General features: G+C 34.2%; 2 protein-coding genes across 2 annotated transcripts; both read left to right on the top strand.

Moving 5' to 3' along the window:
• Nucleotides 1–3,452: 3,452 nt before the first annotated feature.
• LOC131656869 (flavonol synthase/flavanone 3-hydroxylase-like) lies at nucleotides 3,453–4,945 on the top strand. Its single transcript, XM_058926451.1, has 3 exons — nucleotides 3,453–3,816; nucleotides 3,895–4,216; nucleotides 4,516–4,945. Exons 1-3 carry the CDS (start codon nucleotides 3,464–3,466, stop codon nucleotides 4,783–4,785), a joined length of 945 nt encoding a protein of 314 aa, XP_058782434.1. The 5' UTR covers nucleotides 3,453–3,463; the 3' UTR covers nucleotides 4,786–4,945.
• A 7,957-nt stretch (nucleotides 4,946–12,902) lies between these two features.
• LOC131662566 (uncharacterized) lies at nucleotides 12,903–17,036 on the top strand. Its single transcript, XM_058932380.1, has 10 exons — nucleotides 12,903–13,254; nucleotides 13,490–13,656; nucleotides 13,723–13,787; nucleotides 15,311–15,351; nucleotides 15,435–15,523; nucleotides 15,602–15,715; nucleotides 15,984–16,061; nucleotides 16,295–16,360; nucleotides 16,515–16,595; nucleotides 16,735–17,036. Exons 1-10 carry the CDS (start codon nucleotides 13,110–13,112, stop codon nucleotides 16,843–16,845), a joined length of 957 nt encoding a protein of 318 aa, XP_058788363.1. The 5' UTR covers nucleotides 12,903–13,109; the 3' UTR covers nucleotides 16,846–17,036.
• Nucleotides 17,037–19,169: the final 2,133 nt, after the last annotated feature.

Genomic DNA, 19,169 nt, shown 5'->3' with positions numbered 1-19,169 from the left:
TGGGCTGGATCATGGATTTAGGCCCAAAACACGTGACTACTAGGATTCTAGAAGTGGGTATATAAATCCTGGGAGGTTGTCTGAAACTAGCCGTTGGTCGGGCAGATGGGCGGTTCCTGGTCGACACGGTCGTGTGTCGGGCATAGGTTGTTCCGCCTCTGATATGAGCAGGTATGTGTCTTGCTGCTAAGACAGGAGCAGTCGGGTCGAGCGAGATGTCCTCGTCGTGACGGGGAGCGAGCCCGGTAAAGGGTAGGGGGAATGGTGTAACACCCGCTTTATTTAAATTGTTTTCGTAATTTATTTATGCGTTGATGTGCCTTATTAGCATTATTTAATTAAATTAAATTAGTTGAATAAAGTTTAGCGGTGATATATATATATATATATATATATATATATATATATATATATATATATATATATATATATATATATATATATGAGAAAAAGAGATATGCACTGACAGTGTAAAAATATTTTACACCGTCAACCAATCACAACCATGTATCTAATTAAAGCACAATTTTAAATTAAAAAAATTAATATGACATGGCAAATGTAAGTCTTTTGATTGGATGTATGTGTAAAGTTTGTTTACACTGTCAGTGCACTACCTTTAAACTCTATATATATATATATATATATATATATATATATATATATATATATATATATATATATATATATATATATATATATATATATTATGGGAATAATTAAGTGGTAGAAAATAATTATTATTATTGTATAGTAATAATAATTTAAATAGCATGAGAGTGGTGTAGAGATGAGGAGGGTTAGATTGTAATCCTAAGTGGTTAAGTGAGAGCATAATAGGAAGTTCATAATAAGGGCCATATTTGGGAAAACAAAAGGAAGAGGGAAACATGATTCTGAACAGAACGTGAAATTGACGAGAGAAAGAAAGAAGAGGCTAAGGCTCAAAGAGGAAGAAGATAGTCAATAGAACACAAAGAAAAGTAGAATCTCCGCCAAAATTCCTAAGGTAAGGGTGGGGTTCCGACTTTCTAATGGGGGATATAATTGTAGGTATGTAGGGATTTATCACAGGTTAGGTTTTGATAAAATTGTTGTTAGAAGTTTGTTAATTGTGATTGAAATTGATGTAATGATGTTGTTGTGTTTTGGTAGATGTGTATGTGAAATTAACTGAATATAGATGCTGTTGTGAACCTGTAAAAATGAGGATTTATCAATTATTAGATGCTGTTGTGAACCTGTAAAAAAGAGGATTTATCAATAAGAAAATAAATCACATATAAGTATAAACACAAGGTTTTTCACCATATATTAATCATCACTTGTTCACATACAAAGGATCAAAAGAAATACATACTACAAGATAAATTATCTACCTCTAATCTTGACACCAAGAAGGATTTAGCCACCCATTTCCATGGTGACTTGAGTAACAAGTAAACAATCAAGCTTTATGAACATCAAACTTGAAGTCTCAAAGATTGATGGTTAAAAGCTGTGATTTTGGTTAATAATGGAAGATTTAGGATTTTTACACATAAAAGCTTGACTTCTAGGTCAAGAGAGAGAAACAAAAGATGGAATCATGTTCAAAATATCTACAAAGTACTAAAATAGCATGGGCTATCTGCCCAGATTCGTCAGGCGGCTTCAAAGTTACGTCGGGCGGAACCCACTAAATAGGCCAGACCTAAAACAGTGCAAAAGAAAAGTCCTAAAATATCTTCATTCGCCCGGTGTCAGAGTAGCAATAGGAGAAATTTTAATATTACTTTTCTTATCAGCTCCGTGAATTTCTTAAGTGATTTTGGATTACAATATGAGAAAATTATAAATATAAAAAAATTTCTTTATTGCACAATATTTATCCCACATCTAATAGTTTTAAAAAATGATAAATGAAATTTTTTGTTTAATTATTTATATCAACTATTAATGTGTTTTCAATTTTACAAATGTAAATTAGAATATACAATCATTTTAGAAATGGTGCACTAACAGTAAAAAGTAAACAATAAAAATTATATTAAAAAATTTAAAAGTAAAAACCATTTAAAAATAAATTAAGATTATAAAATGTGATAACTATAATAGAATAGTAGAATGTAGCAAAAATATAAAATCAATGATTTCGAAAATATTATTTTTTTCCCATTATTATAATATAGTGTAGGTATGTAATTAAATCATATGTATCAAATTTTATTATTTAAAAATAACAATCACATAAAAAGCATCCATTGTATATTCAAGACAAGATGCTAATTCTGAGCACCCAAACGACAAAACTATTCATTATAACATTGGAAACATGCAAATCTGTTTTGAAAATATAGTAAATTAATAGATGAATTTGTAATTATCAAAATTATGTTGCAACTTAATGATGTCTCAAAGTAAATATATTTTTACACCAATCAATTTAAGCCAAGTCAGATGGGTAAAATTACCCATTTTTTGTTGATGGGTAATGAAGTTGCCATATATATATATATATATATATATATATATATATATATATATATATATATATATATATATATATATATATATATATATATATATATATATATATATATATATATGGAATGTATAAAGTAGGAGGGTTTTTAGATAAGAGATAAGAGGATTCAATGCTAATCATTGAATTAATCAAGAGAGAGAAATAATAATTATATTACTCCCTCCGTCTCATAATAAATGTCCTATTTGGGCAATGCGCGGTTTTTAAGAAAATGATTGGATGTGTTGGTTTTAGTAAAAAAGTTAATGTCATTTACTAGAATACCCCTATTAATAGTAGTTGAATAACGTGAAAGTTAATAAATAGGGGTATAATAGTGAAAAAATAATAATGATTGATGCATTGAAATTGTAAATGGACAATTAATTTGAGACAAAGAAAAAATGCAAATGAGACACTTATTATGAGACGGAGGGAGTAATATTTTAATAAATAATTTAATTTATCTCTCTTGATTAATTCAATGATTAGGATTGCATCCTCTTATCTCTTATTTAAAAATTCCTCCTACTTGATACATTCCCTATATATATATATATATATATATATATATATATATATATATATATATATATATATATATATATATATATATATATAGGGGACGACTCAAGTGAGAACACTTGGTTATTATGAGAAATGAGAACAATGAATCACGACCATTAAATTTTGATTTTGTTGATTTTAATGGACATGATTAGTTTCTCTTTCTATGATCCTTAACATTTAATTTAATTAAAACATAGAAAGAGAAACCAATAAAGTCCATTAAAATCAACAAAATCAAAATTTAATGGTCGTGATTCATTGTTCTCATTTCTCATAATAACCAAGTGTTCTCACTTGAGTCGTCCCCTATATATATATATATATATATATATATATATATATATATATATATATATATAGTATTGGAAGAAGATTAAGAAGCAAGAGATGGTTGAGCCTAGCATTCCCACCGTTGATCTCTCACCTTTCCTGACAGAACACAAGGATGGCAAAACAAAAGCCATGGAAACAATCACAAAAGCTTGTTCCGAATATGGTTTCTTCCAAATTGTTAACCATGGTGTTTCTTTAAATTTGATGAAACAAGCTATGGAACTGTCAAAAACATTTTTCGATTACTCAGATGAAGAAAAGAACAAGAGCGGTCCTTGTTCTAATGCTCCACTTCCTGCTGGATATAGTAGACAGCCTTTGCACCTACCGGACAAAAATGAGTATTTGCTTGTTTTTTCTCCCGGATCTAACTTCAATGTTTTTCCTGAAAGCCCTTCTCAGTTTAGGTAAATTCTTCCATTTCTCATCAACTGATTCATCATGAATTGCTATATTTTCTCATCACAAATCAAACTTTGTAACAGGGAAGTACTTGAAGAACTATTTGTACGAATGAGCAAGATTGGAGTGGTGATGGAGAATATTATAAACGAGTGTTTGGGTCTCCCTACCAATTTCCTCAAGGATTTCAACCATGACAGAAGCTGGGATTTCATGGTGGCTTTGCGTTACTTCCCAGCTTCTAACGACGAAAATGTCGGAATCACAGAGCATGAAGATGGTAACTGCATTACATTTGTTCTACAAGATGAAGTAGGAGGCTTGCAACTCCTTAGGAATGAAGAATGGGTTCCCGTTGTTCCTGCAGACGGAACCATAGTTGTTAATGTTGGTGATGTTATTCAGGTAAGTAATCCCATGGTTGCACTCAGGGTCGTCTTAAGATTTCAGATACTATGTATCTTAGTAACTAACAACGTAACCGTGATAAATAAATAAGGGTCATATTTTGCCACAGTTTTGTTGCAAATATTTCTTGAGGTCCTATTTAATAACAGTTTAATTTTGGACTAGTCTGCTTTGCACGCTCAAAAACGGCCCTAGTTGCACTCAAATTTTGGATTTAAAAACGGCCCTAGTTGCACTCAAATTTTGGATTTTTTTGGTATCATATCGCTCTCTTACATGTGTTGTCACTTTTGAAGGTTTTGAGTAACAAAAAGTTCAAGAGTGCGACTCACAAGGTTGTAAGAAAAGGAGAAAAAAGTCGGTACTCTTTTGTGTTCTTCCATAACTTAAATGGAGAGAAATGGGTTGAACCATTGCCACAATTCACCAAAGAGATTGGGGAAGCACCCAAGTATAGAGGGTTCCTTTATAAGGAATATCAAGAGCTAAGATTGAGGAACAAGACACATCCACCTTCTTGTCCTGAGGATGTAATCCACATTACTCATTATGCAATAGATACTTAGACACTTGTTTTGTGTCTGGACTTATATAAGTTAGCATGAAATAAATATCCTTTGCTATGTTTTATAACATGTTTTGTTTGTGATGAATCATTGTTGCTATCACATTTGGTCAAGCAGTATGTTAAAATAAAGATAAAAGGAGTAATGGTTGTTTAAGAAATTTGATATCATCAGGCCTAGTGGTATTGAGATAAAGGAGTTTTCCACCCTGCATCTTTTTGTAGCTAGCAACATCTGAATAGAGGGAAAACCCGTCTTGGTGGAATTTGATATATTGATCAAGAGGAACTATGTCATGTAATAGGCCGAGGAAATAAAACAGAAAATATCCTACCATAAGCTTGACTAGTAACAAATTTATCCAGTACATTTCTTATGAAAAAACATGTATTTCAAAAGGAACTTTTTTTTTATTGTAAATATTTCAAAAATGGATGCCGACTAAAAATCAGATAACCTTATTAAAGTTCACACACAATGAATGATTGTTTTTTTATGAGGTCTATAATAAATTTTAATTTATTTTCTTCGCTGATTTCTTTTTCTTTATTTTTGTTTATTTGTGAAATTTCTCAATAGATATTTATGCTATTTTTCTTCTTTTTTAATTGTGGATCTCAAGATAATTTATTTTCCTTTTCTCTTACTCATTATCTCAACATATTCTTTTATAATTTAAGTTGTCAAATATAAACTAATTATAATCAATCTGAACTATTTCTAATTTTTTTTTCAAAGTCAGGAATCTGTCGATCTTCAATCCTTTGATAAAAATGTCGGTCAATTGTGCTTCACTCGAACAACCTCACCTCGAGTTCACCTTACTTTACCTTCTCTCTCAGAAAATGAAACCTAGGTTCAATGTGCTTACTCCTACCATGCAGAACTGGGTTCTTTTTTGCAAGATTAATGGCTGACTTGTTATCGGTAAGTCGATAAGTAGCACTAGAGGTTTCTGTACTTTGACCTTCATCTCATCCAGCACGGATCTGATCCAAATTGTTTGACAAGTAGCATAGGATCCCGCTATATATTCAGTCTCACACGATGATAATGCCACAACATGTTGCTTTCTCGAGCACCATGAGATTGGGGCGCCAATTACTTGAAAGAAATAATCAGTTGTGTTTTTCAATCTTCATTATCCCTACACCAATCAACACATGAATAGAAACATGATTTTATAGTTTATTGATCCTTTTAGGTATCTCAGGATTCTTCTTGCAACCTTCTTGTGTGACATCTTTTGTTCATCCATGTATCTGCTTACCAATCCGACTGAAAAACCTTTATCAGGTCTGCTATTGCATACATGCCTTAGAGGTCCTACAATTTGTTTGAACAAAGTGGCGTCGACCTTGTCCTCCTCTCCATGCTTCTCAAATTTCAGATTTGGTTCGATAGGTGAGGATGCATGATTCAAATCATCTATCATGAATCTATTGAGTATTTATTTGACATACTTCCTTTGATTCAGCATCATTCCTTGCTTGGTAATTTGAACTTCCATGCCTATGAAATATCACAAGTTTCCCAGATCTGACATTTCAAATTCCCTCTTCATCAACTCTTTGAACTTCGACAAGTTTTACATGTTATTTCTAGTTACTAGAAATTCATCGACATATAAGCAAATGATGGTTGTATCTTATGCCATGACATGTTCTATGCCTTAGGTGCTTGTTTAAGACCATAGAGGTCTTTGTGAAACTTGTACACTTTCCATGTTTCCTCTTGTATCACAAATCCAGGAGGTTTTGTGACATACGTGACATCATCTAGGGGACCATTCAAAAATGTTGATTTCACATCTAAGTGAAATGTTGACAACTCTTGCTTACATGCCAAGGCTACCACCAATCTGACAGTCTCGAATCTTGATATTGGTGTATATACTTAAGAGTAGTCGAGTTCTGCTCAATGAAGAAATCTTCTAGCTACTAATCTTGTCTTATGTCTTGCAATTAACCCACCAGGAGTGTGTGATAGGAAAATAGCAAGTGTACTATTTTGCCTATGTAGTAGTAATGGGAAAATCACAAGTATCGAATCTCAAGGACCGCTTGACGATATAGAGTTTTATCAGTATTTCAATTAAACAAAAGTTATAAGAGGTTTGGTTTGGTTTTGAATAAAAAGCAATTAAAGTAAATAATTAAAGTACGGATGAATTAGACAGATATGAGTAGGATGCTAGGGATGGTGAATGATTTGATCATGCAACAAATATAACTATCTCTTGCAACAATGGTTTGTCCAATTGACTATCAGCTCTTAAGGTTTATTATTCCCAAGTCCTCAGGTAATAATTCTTTAATCCCTCAACCTAATCACTATGTCTATAGAAATTACGGTTGACATTAAGCATTCCAATATCAAGAATATTCTGATTATTGAAGGGTATTCCTAGTCCTAGGTAATATCTACTAAAATATGTTCTCGGACAGATCATGAACAACAGCTTGTCCGACTTAATTGTATCACACAAAATCAATTTCCGTTTGTCCGACAGAAAAAGCAATAAAACAGTCAGAGAACAAATTAATATAGAACAAACCAAATTATCATTGCAAAAATATAAATTTATTCATTGCAGATCAAAATCAGGGTCACCCCCTAGCACTGGGGGGTTTAGCTACTCATAACAATAATAAAAATCATAGTTTGAATTGTAGACATTACATATAAACAAAGGGAATCAGATCTTCAATCGCGAATGCTCATGGAAATCTTCAATCCTCGCTTAGAATCTGAATTCTCCAGCTTCTCTAATGTATTTTCGCATCCAAAATTGTCCAACCCTCGTCCAAACGCACTCTGGTTCTTTTATCTCTGCAAAACTAGGCTTTTCAGCAAGAAAGCCCAACTTTTCACGTGCACACGCGTGTGGGCACGCGTTTGATGCTGGCGACACGCGTCCTGGGATGCGTTTGGGCAGAGGGGCAGTTTCCTTTGCAATTCTGGCTTCTGGGACGCGTGTGGGCACGCGTTTGGTGGTCTGGGATGCGTCTGGTGTTCTGGGACGCGTCTGGGCACGCGTTTGGGCAGAATAGTGATTTCTGTCTCCATGTATGTCAGGAGACGCGTCTGGGGACGCGTTTGCTCAGCAGACCTCAATATTTCACTTCCACACGCGTCTGGGACGCATTTGAGCAGCAGGATGTACTTTTACAAGCTCCACACGCGTGTGGAGACGCGTCTAGCCAGGCCATGTGCTTTTTCATCAGTTTCTTCACGTTTCGCACTGATTTTCTCCACTTCATTCATCTGAGTCTGCAAACACTTAAACACACAACTAAAGCATAAAATGCGGAATAAAGAAATAAAACACTAATTAAAATACTTCAAATGCAACTAAAAACAATGGTAAAAACATGTATTAAAACCGCTGATCAGTGTGCCTCAGCTTGAACACCCACTTCACTTTCATAGCTTTTGTGTATGTTGACAATTCGACTAGCTCAGATGTATTGTTTCTTTGTATCACATGTAACTCTTCGACCATAGTTTCCTGTCATTGTTTATCCTTTAAAGCCTCGTTATAATTGATTGGTTCAACACCTATAAGTAAAGAAAAATGAACCAATTCTCCATCTGGGGTGACTATTATCAATTACTTCACAGCCCTGAAGCCTTGCTGGGAGAACTCTGATTCTTTAAGGTCTTTAGCTTGTGCTAGTCACACTTTCTCTATTGTCTTCTTCGACTTCGAATGTGACTGGAACTTCATTTTTTTAGAATTTCTTATTGCTCATAACTCATCAATGGCTTGTTAGTTGCATAACTTGAATTCCAATCCTTGCCAAAGTTCTCATCAATCATATTGCCTCAACTCATCACGATTAATCATTAATTGGATTGAATAGCTTGTATGCTCCAGTCTTATGATATCCTACCAGGATCATATGTTCACTTTTATCATCAAGCTTCTTTCTTCTTCATCAAAAACTTGCTTATAGCAAATAGAGCCAAGCAACTTCAAATGACTCATTGATGTTCGTTTGCCATTATATGCTTCTTCAGGAACCTTGTTCTTCAGTTTTTTAGTAGGGCTCATGTTCAAAATATAAACAACAATGGTGACTACTTCGCCCCCATAAGGATTTTGGAATATTCTTATAATTTAGCATGCATCTCGCAATGTCCAATATGGTTTTATTTCTTATTTATGCTATTCTATTATGTTGAGGCGTGTAAGGAGCGGTTACCTCATAACTCCTCGAATATATTGGATGTGTATTTGCCACCTTCATCTGTTTGCATAACTTTGATCTTCTCTTCACTTTGGTTTTAGATAATCATTTTGAATCTCTTAAAGATTGCAAATACTTTATCTTTGCGCTTGATCACATAGATCCAAAGATTTCGACTATATTCATCGGCAAATAAAACAAAATATATGTTTCCACCAATGATATGATCCTCAAACGGACCACATACATCTGAATGTACCACTTGGATAGAAGTTTAATAATTTGGACAGAACTTAGGGGGAGCTTACAAAACTCAACCTATGAAATATTAGACTCCGAGAGAGCTTACAAACCGCATGCTCTGAAGTTGTCAAGTTACTAAAATTGGTTTTAAAACTTAGATAGAACTTAGGGGGAGCTTATAAACCTCAACGTATGGAATGTTAAAGTCAAGGGGAATTTACAAACCTCATACTCTGATGTTGTCAAGCTGTTTATACCAATCAACCATTGTTCTTAAAATACTTATGTTTGTCATCATCAAAAGGGGGAGATTGTTGGAACAAAATCTGTTCATATTCATAGGGTTTTGATGAACTTAAAGATTAATAGGGTATACTAACATTTACTTAAGTGTGCATGATCATTAAGCTGGTATTTAACTAGGTTCTGACCCAGTTAAATGGATAATATAGAGGAAACATAATAATCCAGATTCTCATTAATCGGAATCTGATTTTCAAATGGAACCTTTTGGTTCGTACTCTATGCAAAAGCATCTTCATCTTGTCAAACTGCCAAAATTATGGTGAAATTCAATTAGAGGTTTTAGCACAAGGCTCAAGGTTCTATGACACAATTTCTTCAATCTATTCCAGCATGCCTATGGATGCCTCACTTGGAAAAGACAATGGATAAAGAGTTTACTCAGAAGATGAAATTCCTAATCGTACCACTCCAACATCTCTCTTTTGGAAACCTCTTCTTCAGCAAAGATACTTGTACAAGCAAGCTTCCAACGTCTCTTCTGTTCCCTATATATAAGGAGTAAGAGATTCAAAAGAAGACAATAGCAAGAATACATACAACAAATTAGAATAGGAACAGTTTCCCACTTTAATCTTACATAGTTGTTGTATTGTACATAGACTTGAGAGTTTCTTACACTTGCATATCCAAGAAATCTTAAGTAACAAGATCCTTTCTTGTGATGCATTACTTTTGCCTCTAATTTTATATCATGTACATCTTGTTATAATCCTAAACATTTTTTTAGAATTTGTAAAAGTCTCAAACTGAGTGTTTGAGCAAGAAAGTGTCAGACTGAGTATTTGAGCAAGGAAATCTCTTTCAAGTGTGATTGAGCAAGGAAGTCCTGAATGGTGTGTTTAATCAAGGAATTATATTTCAAATGTGATTTAGCAAGGAAGTTCTGAATAGGTATGTTTAGGAAAGGATGTCTCTTTTAGAGTTATTAAGCAGAAAGTCTTGGACTGGTGTGTCTAAGCAAGATGTAATCAGGTTCTGATTATAGTGAAAAGCTCTTATGTGAAAAGGGGACTAGACTACTCTTAGAAGGACCAGGATTAATATTGTGTGTGATTTACTTATTGCTTCTGCACTTTAATTTATTCTATTGCTGCTTACTCTAGCTTAGAATTTGAACTTGGTCAGATTTAGAAGTTGTTGTTTTGAAAAATGAAAAAGTTATCAGATACATAATTCAACCCCCTTCTTATGTATTTTTTCCACCTTCATAAGAAACCTTTTTAGACCAGATGTTGAACACTTAGTAGATTTCACTTCATTCTAGGTACATATAATACATCTTTGATCATAGTTTTGGCTTCGTCGCTCCTTTGAATAACTATGTTGCCAATACCTTCTGCTTGCAACAAATTATTATCTACAAGTTTGACCTTGCTCTTCTTTGACTCGTTGAAATATGCTAACACCACACTTTTCTACCAATCATGTTATTCGAGCAGCTTTTGTTGAAGAACCAGATCTTTGATTCCACATGCTCATCTACAAATTTAACCAAAACCACCATATCTTCATAATCATCTGAATCTTGACGTTCCAGGTTCCCTCCTTTATCCTTGCCTTTTTTCACTCCTTAGTCTTTCTTGTTCCAACAATTATTGCCCAAGTGACCTCACTTTTCACAGTTATAACATTGCATACTTTTTTCTCTTCGTTGTCTTTTTGTTATGAGGTTCCTTCTCCTCTTTTGGAGGTTTCAGAGGCCCTATCATCGACCTTATGCATTTGAAGGTTCACCCAAGATTTCTTTCTCTAAATATTGTCTCCTTTGCCTTTTAACTTCTTGGAACTACCATGTTTCTTCCATGTCTGGGCCTGCAGTGTTTGTATCAAATCTTGAACCCCTTTCCTCTCAAAAATCCGTAACTCATGTGCCTCCAATAAACAAGTCAAATCTTACAGTCTTAGGGTTTCAAGATTGTTGGATTCTTTAATAGCTAAGATAACATGACCAAAGTGAGAGGTCAACATACACATTACCTTCTCAACTATCAACTTGTTGGTTAGGGTATCACCACAACCTTTCATGAGATGGACAAGATTATGCATCTTAGAGACATAGCCTGCAATCTTTTCATCTTCTCCCATCAACAATAATTCATATTGCCTTCGCAATGGTTGTAACTTGATACCTTTAACCTTAGTGACTGGCCCCACAAACCAGTATGGGTCTTTTCAGTATATTTTGTCCTCATTCACATAATTTCTAGGAAACTTCCCAGAAGGCCACCTATCCAAATACAACTCCAAGTCAAACCTTCTTAACTATGGAGTTCTTATTTGTTAAGCTACCGAAAAGAAGATGCATTTTTCTTGTATAGGTAGTACCAATCAATCCTTATAAGCATTTCTTTAACCATCAAGTCCCTTCTCTGCACAGCCTCAGGATCCCTCTCATTCTGATGTGAATTCGACGATCACTCCTCGCCCTCTCTCAACCTTGGGTGTTATATGTGACCACTCTCCGCCCTCTTTGACCTCAGTTGTTAAATGTGACCACTCTCCGCCCTCTTCGACCTCGAGTGTTACACCATTCACGATCCTGAAAATAAGATCACTGACGTGCAGTTCTTGAAAACACGATCAAGAAAATGAACCAGAAGCTGCACTTGGGTGAGAAGAGAATGAGAGAGAAAAAGAATGGAAGGTAATTGTATTGGATTTGAAAGTTATCCACACATGTATTTATATACAAAGTTACTTGTACTTAAAGTAACTTACCTAACAAGTCAACTAACTTGCTAAGCAAGTAACTAACTACCTTGGATTATATCTCAACACAAATAACCATTATTGAATTCTCTTTGGAGAATTATTTGAATTTCAATTTATTTGAGAAATTATCATGACAGGTCTTTATACCAGATACGAGTGGTGATTATACCATATTCGACTTATCTTTGTACAATTAGATGGTGTATTTCTAGACCGATTATCTATCCTGCAAGTAATAATAGTATAGTATAAAACTAAATTATTTTATCTTTGAAGTGTCGTGGTTGAGTGACTGTTTTGCACAATTTTAAATAATGTCAAGAAACATCTTAGAGAGAAAGAGATTTAATTTGCAACTCAACTCGCTAATTTCTTAAGTGACACAATTTTCAAAAATTATGAATCAACATTACAAATTGGGAATTGATTAGATGAAAGTTATCCAATTACATTTGAAATGTTGTTTTCTTGTGATCCAACATAAATTTTGAGATGTTTTTCTTTCGTTGCTCACGTTTCCACATTATAAGATTAGATAAAAATTGAAAGTTTTAATAATTACAAAATTAGTAAAAAAGAATTATTTTTTGGAAGATACAAAATTAGTAACATGTTAAATTATTAAGGTAAAATAGTAGAGGTGTAAGGTAAATTTTTTTCTTTGTTGAAACAAAGAGGTTGTTTTTACATTAGCAAGTGAAGAAGACGAAAAAAAAACAGAGATAGATGATGATTGAAAATTTGAAACATAAATTAAGAATGTTTTAGTTGATTTGAGGTGTAATCAAAACTGCAATAAGAACATAGGAATGGGTGTGATGAGAGTACATAGATTTGGAATCTAACTCATCTGTTCATCATTGCATTATTATGACGGGTAGAACTGCAACATCGAGTTGGTGGAGAAATTTCAAAAAGGCAGCATTTATCTGGTTTATCTCTGCCTTATGCTTCTTCATTTTGTTCCAAATGGCCCTTCATAACTCCTCAAACACCCTTTCATCACCTTCTTCAGGTAACTTATTCTTTGTTTTTTCCTTAGATTTTGTAATAATTGATGTTAGTTTCTAGATTTAGGTTTTGTTTCTTAGATTTAGTAACAAGTAATTTTTGTTTTTATTTATTTGTTACCTTATGTATGAGATATTTATAAGTAAAAATGTTTTCTTTGATGTGGGTTTTATTCAAAATTTGAGTTTGGGCGAAGATATAAGCGAATTTGGTACTAAGATAAAAAGGGTTTATCTCAGATTCTTCAAATTTAAGTTCGGAGAGAAGATCCAAGTTATATGATAAGATGGCAAGGGATCTTGATGAACATGGAGCTGCTTTTCTGAAACATGGTGAAACCTCTCAGTCACTTTCTATTTCAGATATCTTTACCTTGTATGGTGGATCCGTAACACCTGTATTAAAGGTAATAAATGACAATTTAAGATGGGGTTGTTTTTGGTAGCAGCTGATGATAATTTTCTATATGCAGCCTGCAAATCCTCCGGTGCGAGCTAATGTGTTGTATTTGAACACTGAATTCTCGGTACCTATTGCGTAAGTATTACTATTAGTTTTCTGGTCACTTTTATTAATGATCATTTGATGTATGTATCTATGCTTAACTAAAGATCTATATTTTCCAAATCTGGATTTGGTTTTGAATTGGATGATCATATTTGTATACTAATAAGAATACTGTTTTTCCTTTATTAGAAATAAGTTGCAGCACTATTAAAATTTGGGTTGAGAGTAACTGAACCCTAAATAACCGTTTTGTAAGGTAAGGATGTTTGTCACTTATAAACATCTTCTTAGATCATATCTCATCAAATGTGGGATCTCAATGCACACCCCTCATGCCCATACTTGAATACTTGGAGTGTGACCCGGGTGGCCCGATAGCAGATGGCAAACAGATCTTGTATAGACTTTGGTACTATATTAAAATTTGGATTGAGTTTAATTCTACCCCACAAAAGTGGCTTGTAAGGCGAGGGATGCCTCTCACTTATAAACACATATTCAGACCATATGTGGGATCTTAACAATCATCTAATTGTATCCGCTAGATTCTTTTGTTGTGATATATCGAAAACTTGAATATCTCAGACAAATCACTCACATGATTCATACTGTAGCACTATTTCTCATGATAAGGATACCATTTAGTAATTCTGGGAAATGTGAAAGCTACACTCTGTCTTAACTAGAGAATATGTTAGAGTTCAAAAGGTTATCCTGCCATCCCTACTAACTAGAGAATATGTTAGAGTTCAAAAGGTTATCCTGCCATCCCTACTAACTAGAGAATATGTTAGAGTTCAAAAGATTATCCTGCCATTCCTAATCTTAGAAGGTGGTTACGCAATGCTTACAGTGAGTATAAAGGAAATGAGTATCTGAAATAAATTTATACAAAATTATTGAATAGATTTTCCGGGTTAATGCAAGCTAAATGATATAGCATATGTTAACATCCTCGTGTAGAGCCCGTACTTCTTTTCTTTCTTTAAATTCTCAACAAAACAAACTATTTGTTTTACTAGTATAGTATGCATCTTGATGAATAAGGCGATTTTAGGGGGGAAATGACTCACTTGCTGTGTTTTCAAATACTTGAAGGAATATAATGTATCATTTTGAAACTGGATGGGAGTAAATTATTCAACTTAACACGGTAACTTTTTAAATTGATTTAGACAAAAACTTACTAGGGGATAAAGTTTGATCATACCTTCTTTTTTTTGTTTCCTGATAAATAGGACATATCATTTAGAACCAAAATTATAAAATAGACATATCATACCACTTTTACAAAATATCATGACAATTATTATATCTCCACCTTCATCTACCCTTTTTTGTTGCAATTTAGCAGCTTGTTCAAATTTCGCTACACTACAGTGCGATATCACCGCCATAGCCGTTATTGACAGTACTTTGAACTAAATAGTGTATCGCATAACAATAACGACTTTTTTAAATTTCTATACTCTGTATTCCTCTATGATATTTTTGTTATTGTAGTTATGTAGTTGGTTAGTTATAATATGACATTCTTGGTTTGCATGATCCAGGGAGGCTGTCAAAAATATTTTCAATCCATACTTTGATAAAGGTAAGTCATTGTTGGATCTACCTTTTCATTATCTTTTTTATTTTATTTTATTTTGTTCACATGCTTACATGTGTGTAAATTAGCAATCTGGTTTCAGAACTCTAGCATGTACCATTTTAGCATGTTCCATGCCTCTCACCATATTGTACCTGTACCTGCCACTAATGAAGAGGTATACTTCAATCATTGATTTATTCAATTGATGTTGGAAGTTTGTTCGTGTAGTTCATGAGAATCATTGTTTTTTCAGATAGAAGCTGAAGCATCTTCAGTAGAAACTGTTGCTGCAAGGCTCTGCCCTTTGAATATCGTTTTGGATCGAGTGGTTTTAACTTCAACTGGGGTGCTCCTTGGTTGCTGGCAGGTTGTTTTTAATCTAAATGATTCTTCTCGTTATCCTTAACACATTTATTATAGACTGAGTTGCTCACGTCCTTGATGCTGCTAAACCCTAACTTGGTTTCCTATTTGCCTTTTCTTTCTATATTGCCTATGATTTAGAATGGTGAAGTGTGATCGACAGAAAAATTTTACTTATGTTTCGTTGATAAATGTTACTAGTATATTAGTTGTTATATTAGTATTTTCTCTTTCACCAGAATTGTTGTAATGATTTTCTGTTCATTTTGTAGGTAATCTCGGGTACAGATCCCATAACGATTCGTGCTAGATTGAAGAATGTACTTCCGCGTGCACCCGAGAAGCAACTTGTAAGTTTCATTTGAATACTCAATTTTGGTGTAATGTCACCGCAACAAAGTTGCAACCTTCTACACTATGGCTTTAGACAGGACTAGTGAATTTCAAGATGTAATTAGAACATTGGGAAATCTCGTTAATTTGATATGTCCTACGTTTGTCTAAAGTGAATTAATGATTTGATATGCATCTAAAATTAAATTGCATTGTGATGCTTTTTGATCTTCCATTATTTAATCTGCAGTATGATGCTGCAATTCTTCACACTACATTTGCTAGGCTTTTGGGTCCACCTAGAGCATCGTCTACGGTACACTACTATCCATCTACATTATTTCCTAGTGTTACATTATTTTCCACATATTTCTCGGAATTGATTAGAGTTAGCACCGTCACTTATTTTAGAATTGCATTTCGTCCTAACATGAACATTGGCACGATTGTTCATTACGTGTGATATGCAGGAACATCTTACAACGTCAGGTGAACTCAAATTTTTTCATGAGTTAGTGAATCAACTTAATAGACAGATCCGCGGATTCAAGGTTCGTTGTTATTTGCTTGTCTTTATAGATAACAGAATCAAAATTGCAATTAAGGACATGAGAAATTTGAGTATTATAAGATAGGAAGAGCCTAACCTATATTTTGCCTGCTGAGTTTCCTCCAAACATATGCATTCAGGCAGTGGTGTCCGAACTGTGGTACGTGGAGGAATATGATGTGCTTGCCCTTGCATTAAATGGAAAAATGGACTGTCACAAATTCAAACTTGGTTGCTCATCAAGAGATTGAAGCTTAGATACATGGATATTTTATGTAATGTATCAAATTGCAAAAGGGATTTATATCGTCATTCTGTATAGGAACATATATCATCAGCATTGGCAAATCTTCTAGTTATTTGGGATGATCATTAGTTGAAATACCTCCAGAAGATAATAGCAGCTAATTCCAATACTAATGCAATAACTATTTGAAGTGAACTTCTCTTAAAATTGCATTTTTCCAGGGTGCTCTTTTTCTTTTTTTCTTGCATTCCAAATATTTTTCTTCGAAGAAAAGTTGTTTCAGAAAAATTCTTTTACAAATAGCAGTGCAAAACTCTGAAAAGGATCCTTCTGGTCGATAGAAAATCAAAGGATCCATCTGGTTGGTGTTTTCTGGTAGCATTTAAGTTATGGTGGAGTAGGATATTTCCAACCCAGTGGTTGAAGAATCAGATGTCTGCAAACTAGAGGTTGAGGAAACAGTTGTTTTGAAATACTTTTATGGCTAAAAAGAAACATACTTTATGGGATAATTTGTTTGATTGGATTCACAGTGAAGTAGCTCAGTTAAGTTTTGTTTAAGTTATTACCCCATGTGATTTTGGTTCTAATAAAAAAATGTTTAAAGAAAGAATAGAGAGTTGACATGTAGTTAATGATACAAGGCTGAAGAAATGTGATTGTCTATTCAGGTTAGATGTATATTTCTTGTGGCAATTTCTTAATGCACCACCCTTATGAGGTGAAAAACACTTTTGAAAACCACAAATTGGCCTTCGGAGATGCATCTTCGAACAAACCACAGAATTTTAGAAAAATTGGTTCGGATATGCGTATCTGAAAACACTCAGAGATGACGTTTCAGATATACATAATTGACAGAAGCATAATTGTTTTTGACTTTTTTTTAAAAGGATCAATGTCGGTTTGATCTGTAATTTAATTAAACCGTTAATAAACACGCAAAAGAAAAACAATAAAACAAACACAATGAAGGTAGGTAATATTGTTATGATATAGCGAAAAATAATACATTGTTCAGAAAGTATGGAATGTAATATTAATACATCGGCAAATAAAAAAGAAAAGAAAGACATAGCCTACTGCGTATGTCCTATCCTAACCCCCCGACCCCTCCTCTGTCTCTTGTATCCCACAGCACTCGATGCCTCTCTAACCATCCTTTCTACGACGGCCACTACTTCAGAACCGCCTCTCTCAATCATACCTAAGTCCAAAGCTTCTTGCCCAAGCAACTGTTCGTTAACAAATCGGCAAGACATCAGTGACATGGTCATCCTGGGCCTGTTGGTTCTCTAAGATCTCCTCATGTGCTGGCCTAGGTGGACGACCAGGAGCGTCTGATGTCATGATATGGTGTGACACTGTAGAACCATGTCACATATCCTTATGTTGGCATCATCTGATACTCCTCTAATACCATATGATGCTCCCAATCCTAAAAGATGTCATCTAGATCACTGCAGACATTGGTGTCATGAGCAGTCTGAAAGGGATATCTAAGGATGGTCTGCACATAGCCTAAATGTCGTATGTACTGCTCAGGAAGATACTTGACCATAATGTTACTACCACATGCTAGCCACCCTAAGTATAATGAGATAGGGTCGAAGGGGACCATATCCATGTGATTCTCGTAAGACATCCATTTGATGTCATCGTGAACAGTCCGTTCAAGATACACCCGGAACGGCGACACAACGTTATTCCCTCTTTTCAAGAGGTACATGGCACGGTAACTCTTCACGATACTCCTCATTAATGTAGAACCCGTGAATACGGTGGAAGTGGGTAATGATCCATCCTTGAAAAACGAATAAGACATATGTATGAAAAAAGTATTAAAACCATATTAAATTAACAGTTCGAATGAAAAGTATTGTCAATAGTGTGCAAGAGTCGTCAACTGCCTTTTCCTCTAGTTAGAAGCTTCATTCAGCTTTTGATATATGTATACCAAACAGCCGGCCCCCCAGTTCCACTCGCTAACTGAATCCAAATCAAAGAAGTACTAGAGGTATGAAACATCCACATAGGTTTCACTTTTGTCCACAAAATGGGGGTGCCAACCAAGAACATGAAGTAACACCATGAAGCACAAGCACAGTGGTACTGGAAAAAAAATCATTGTCCTCACTCTCAGATGCTTTTGCCGCATTCAAGTGCTCTTCATATAGTGTCTCCAGGAAGGAGAACTTAGCATGAGCTCCATTAGTTGAGGCATGTTGGTCAAAAGCATATTTTGGTTGAACTTCCATATAGTTGACCATCCATTCAATCGCATCGTTATGACTTATCTGAGAGTGGTTAAGTAACCTCATTTTAATA

This window comes from Vicia villosa, linkage group LG3, assembly GCF_029867415.1.
Source record: "Vicia villosa cultivar HV-30 ecotype Madison, WI linkage group LG3, Vvil1.0, whole genome shotgun sequence".
In the NCBI taxonomy this organism is placed as follows: domain Eukaryota; kingdom Viridiplantae; phylum Streptophyta; class Magnoliopsida; order Fabales; family Fabaceae; genus Vicia; species Vicia villosa.
This window is presented reverse-complemented; position numbering and strand designations above follow the sequence as displayed.

Excerpts from the sequence above, each read along its gene's own strand:
- LOC131656869 (XM_058926451.1), top strand. The coding sequence starts at position 3,464 with ATGGTTGAGCCTAGCATTCCCACCGTTGATCTCTCACCTTTCCTGACA. Across the intron at positions 3,817-3,894 it reads GAAAGCCCTTCTCAGTTTAG|GGAAGTACTTGAAGAACTAT; the intron begins GTAAATTCTTCC and ends ACTTTGTAACAG. Across the intron at positions 4,217-4,515 it reads ATGTTGGTGATGTTATTCAG|GTTTTGAGTAACAAAAAGTT; the intron begins GTAAGTAATCCC and ends TCACTTTTGAAG.
- LOC131662566 (XM_058932380.1), top strand. The coding sequence starts at position 13,110 with ATGACGGGTAGAACTGCAACATCGAGTTGGTGGAGAAATTTCAAAAAG. Across the intron at positions 16,361-16,514 it reads CACCTAGAGCATCGTCTACG|GAACATCTTACAACGTCAGG; the intron begins GTACACTACTAT and ends TGTGATATGCAG. Across the intron at positions 16,596-16,734 it reads GACAGATCCGCGGATTCAAG|GCAGTGGTGTCCGAACTGTG; the intron begins GTTCGTTGTTAT and ends ATATGCATTCAG.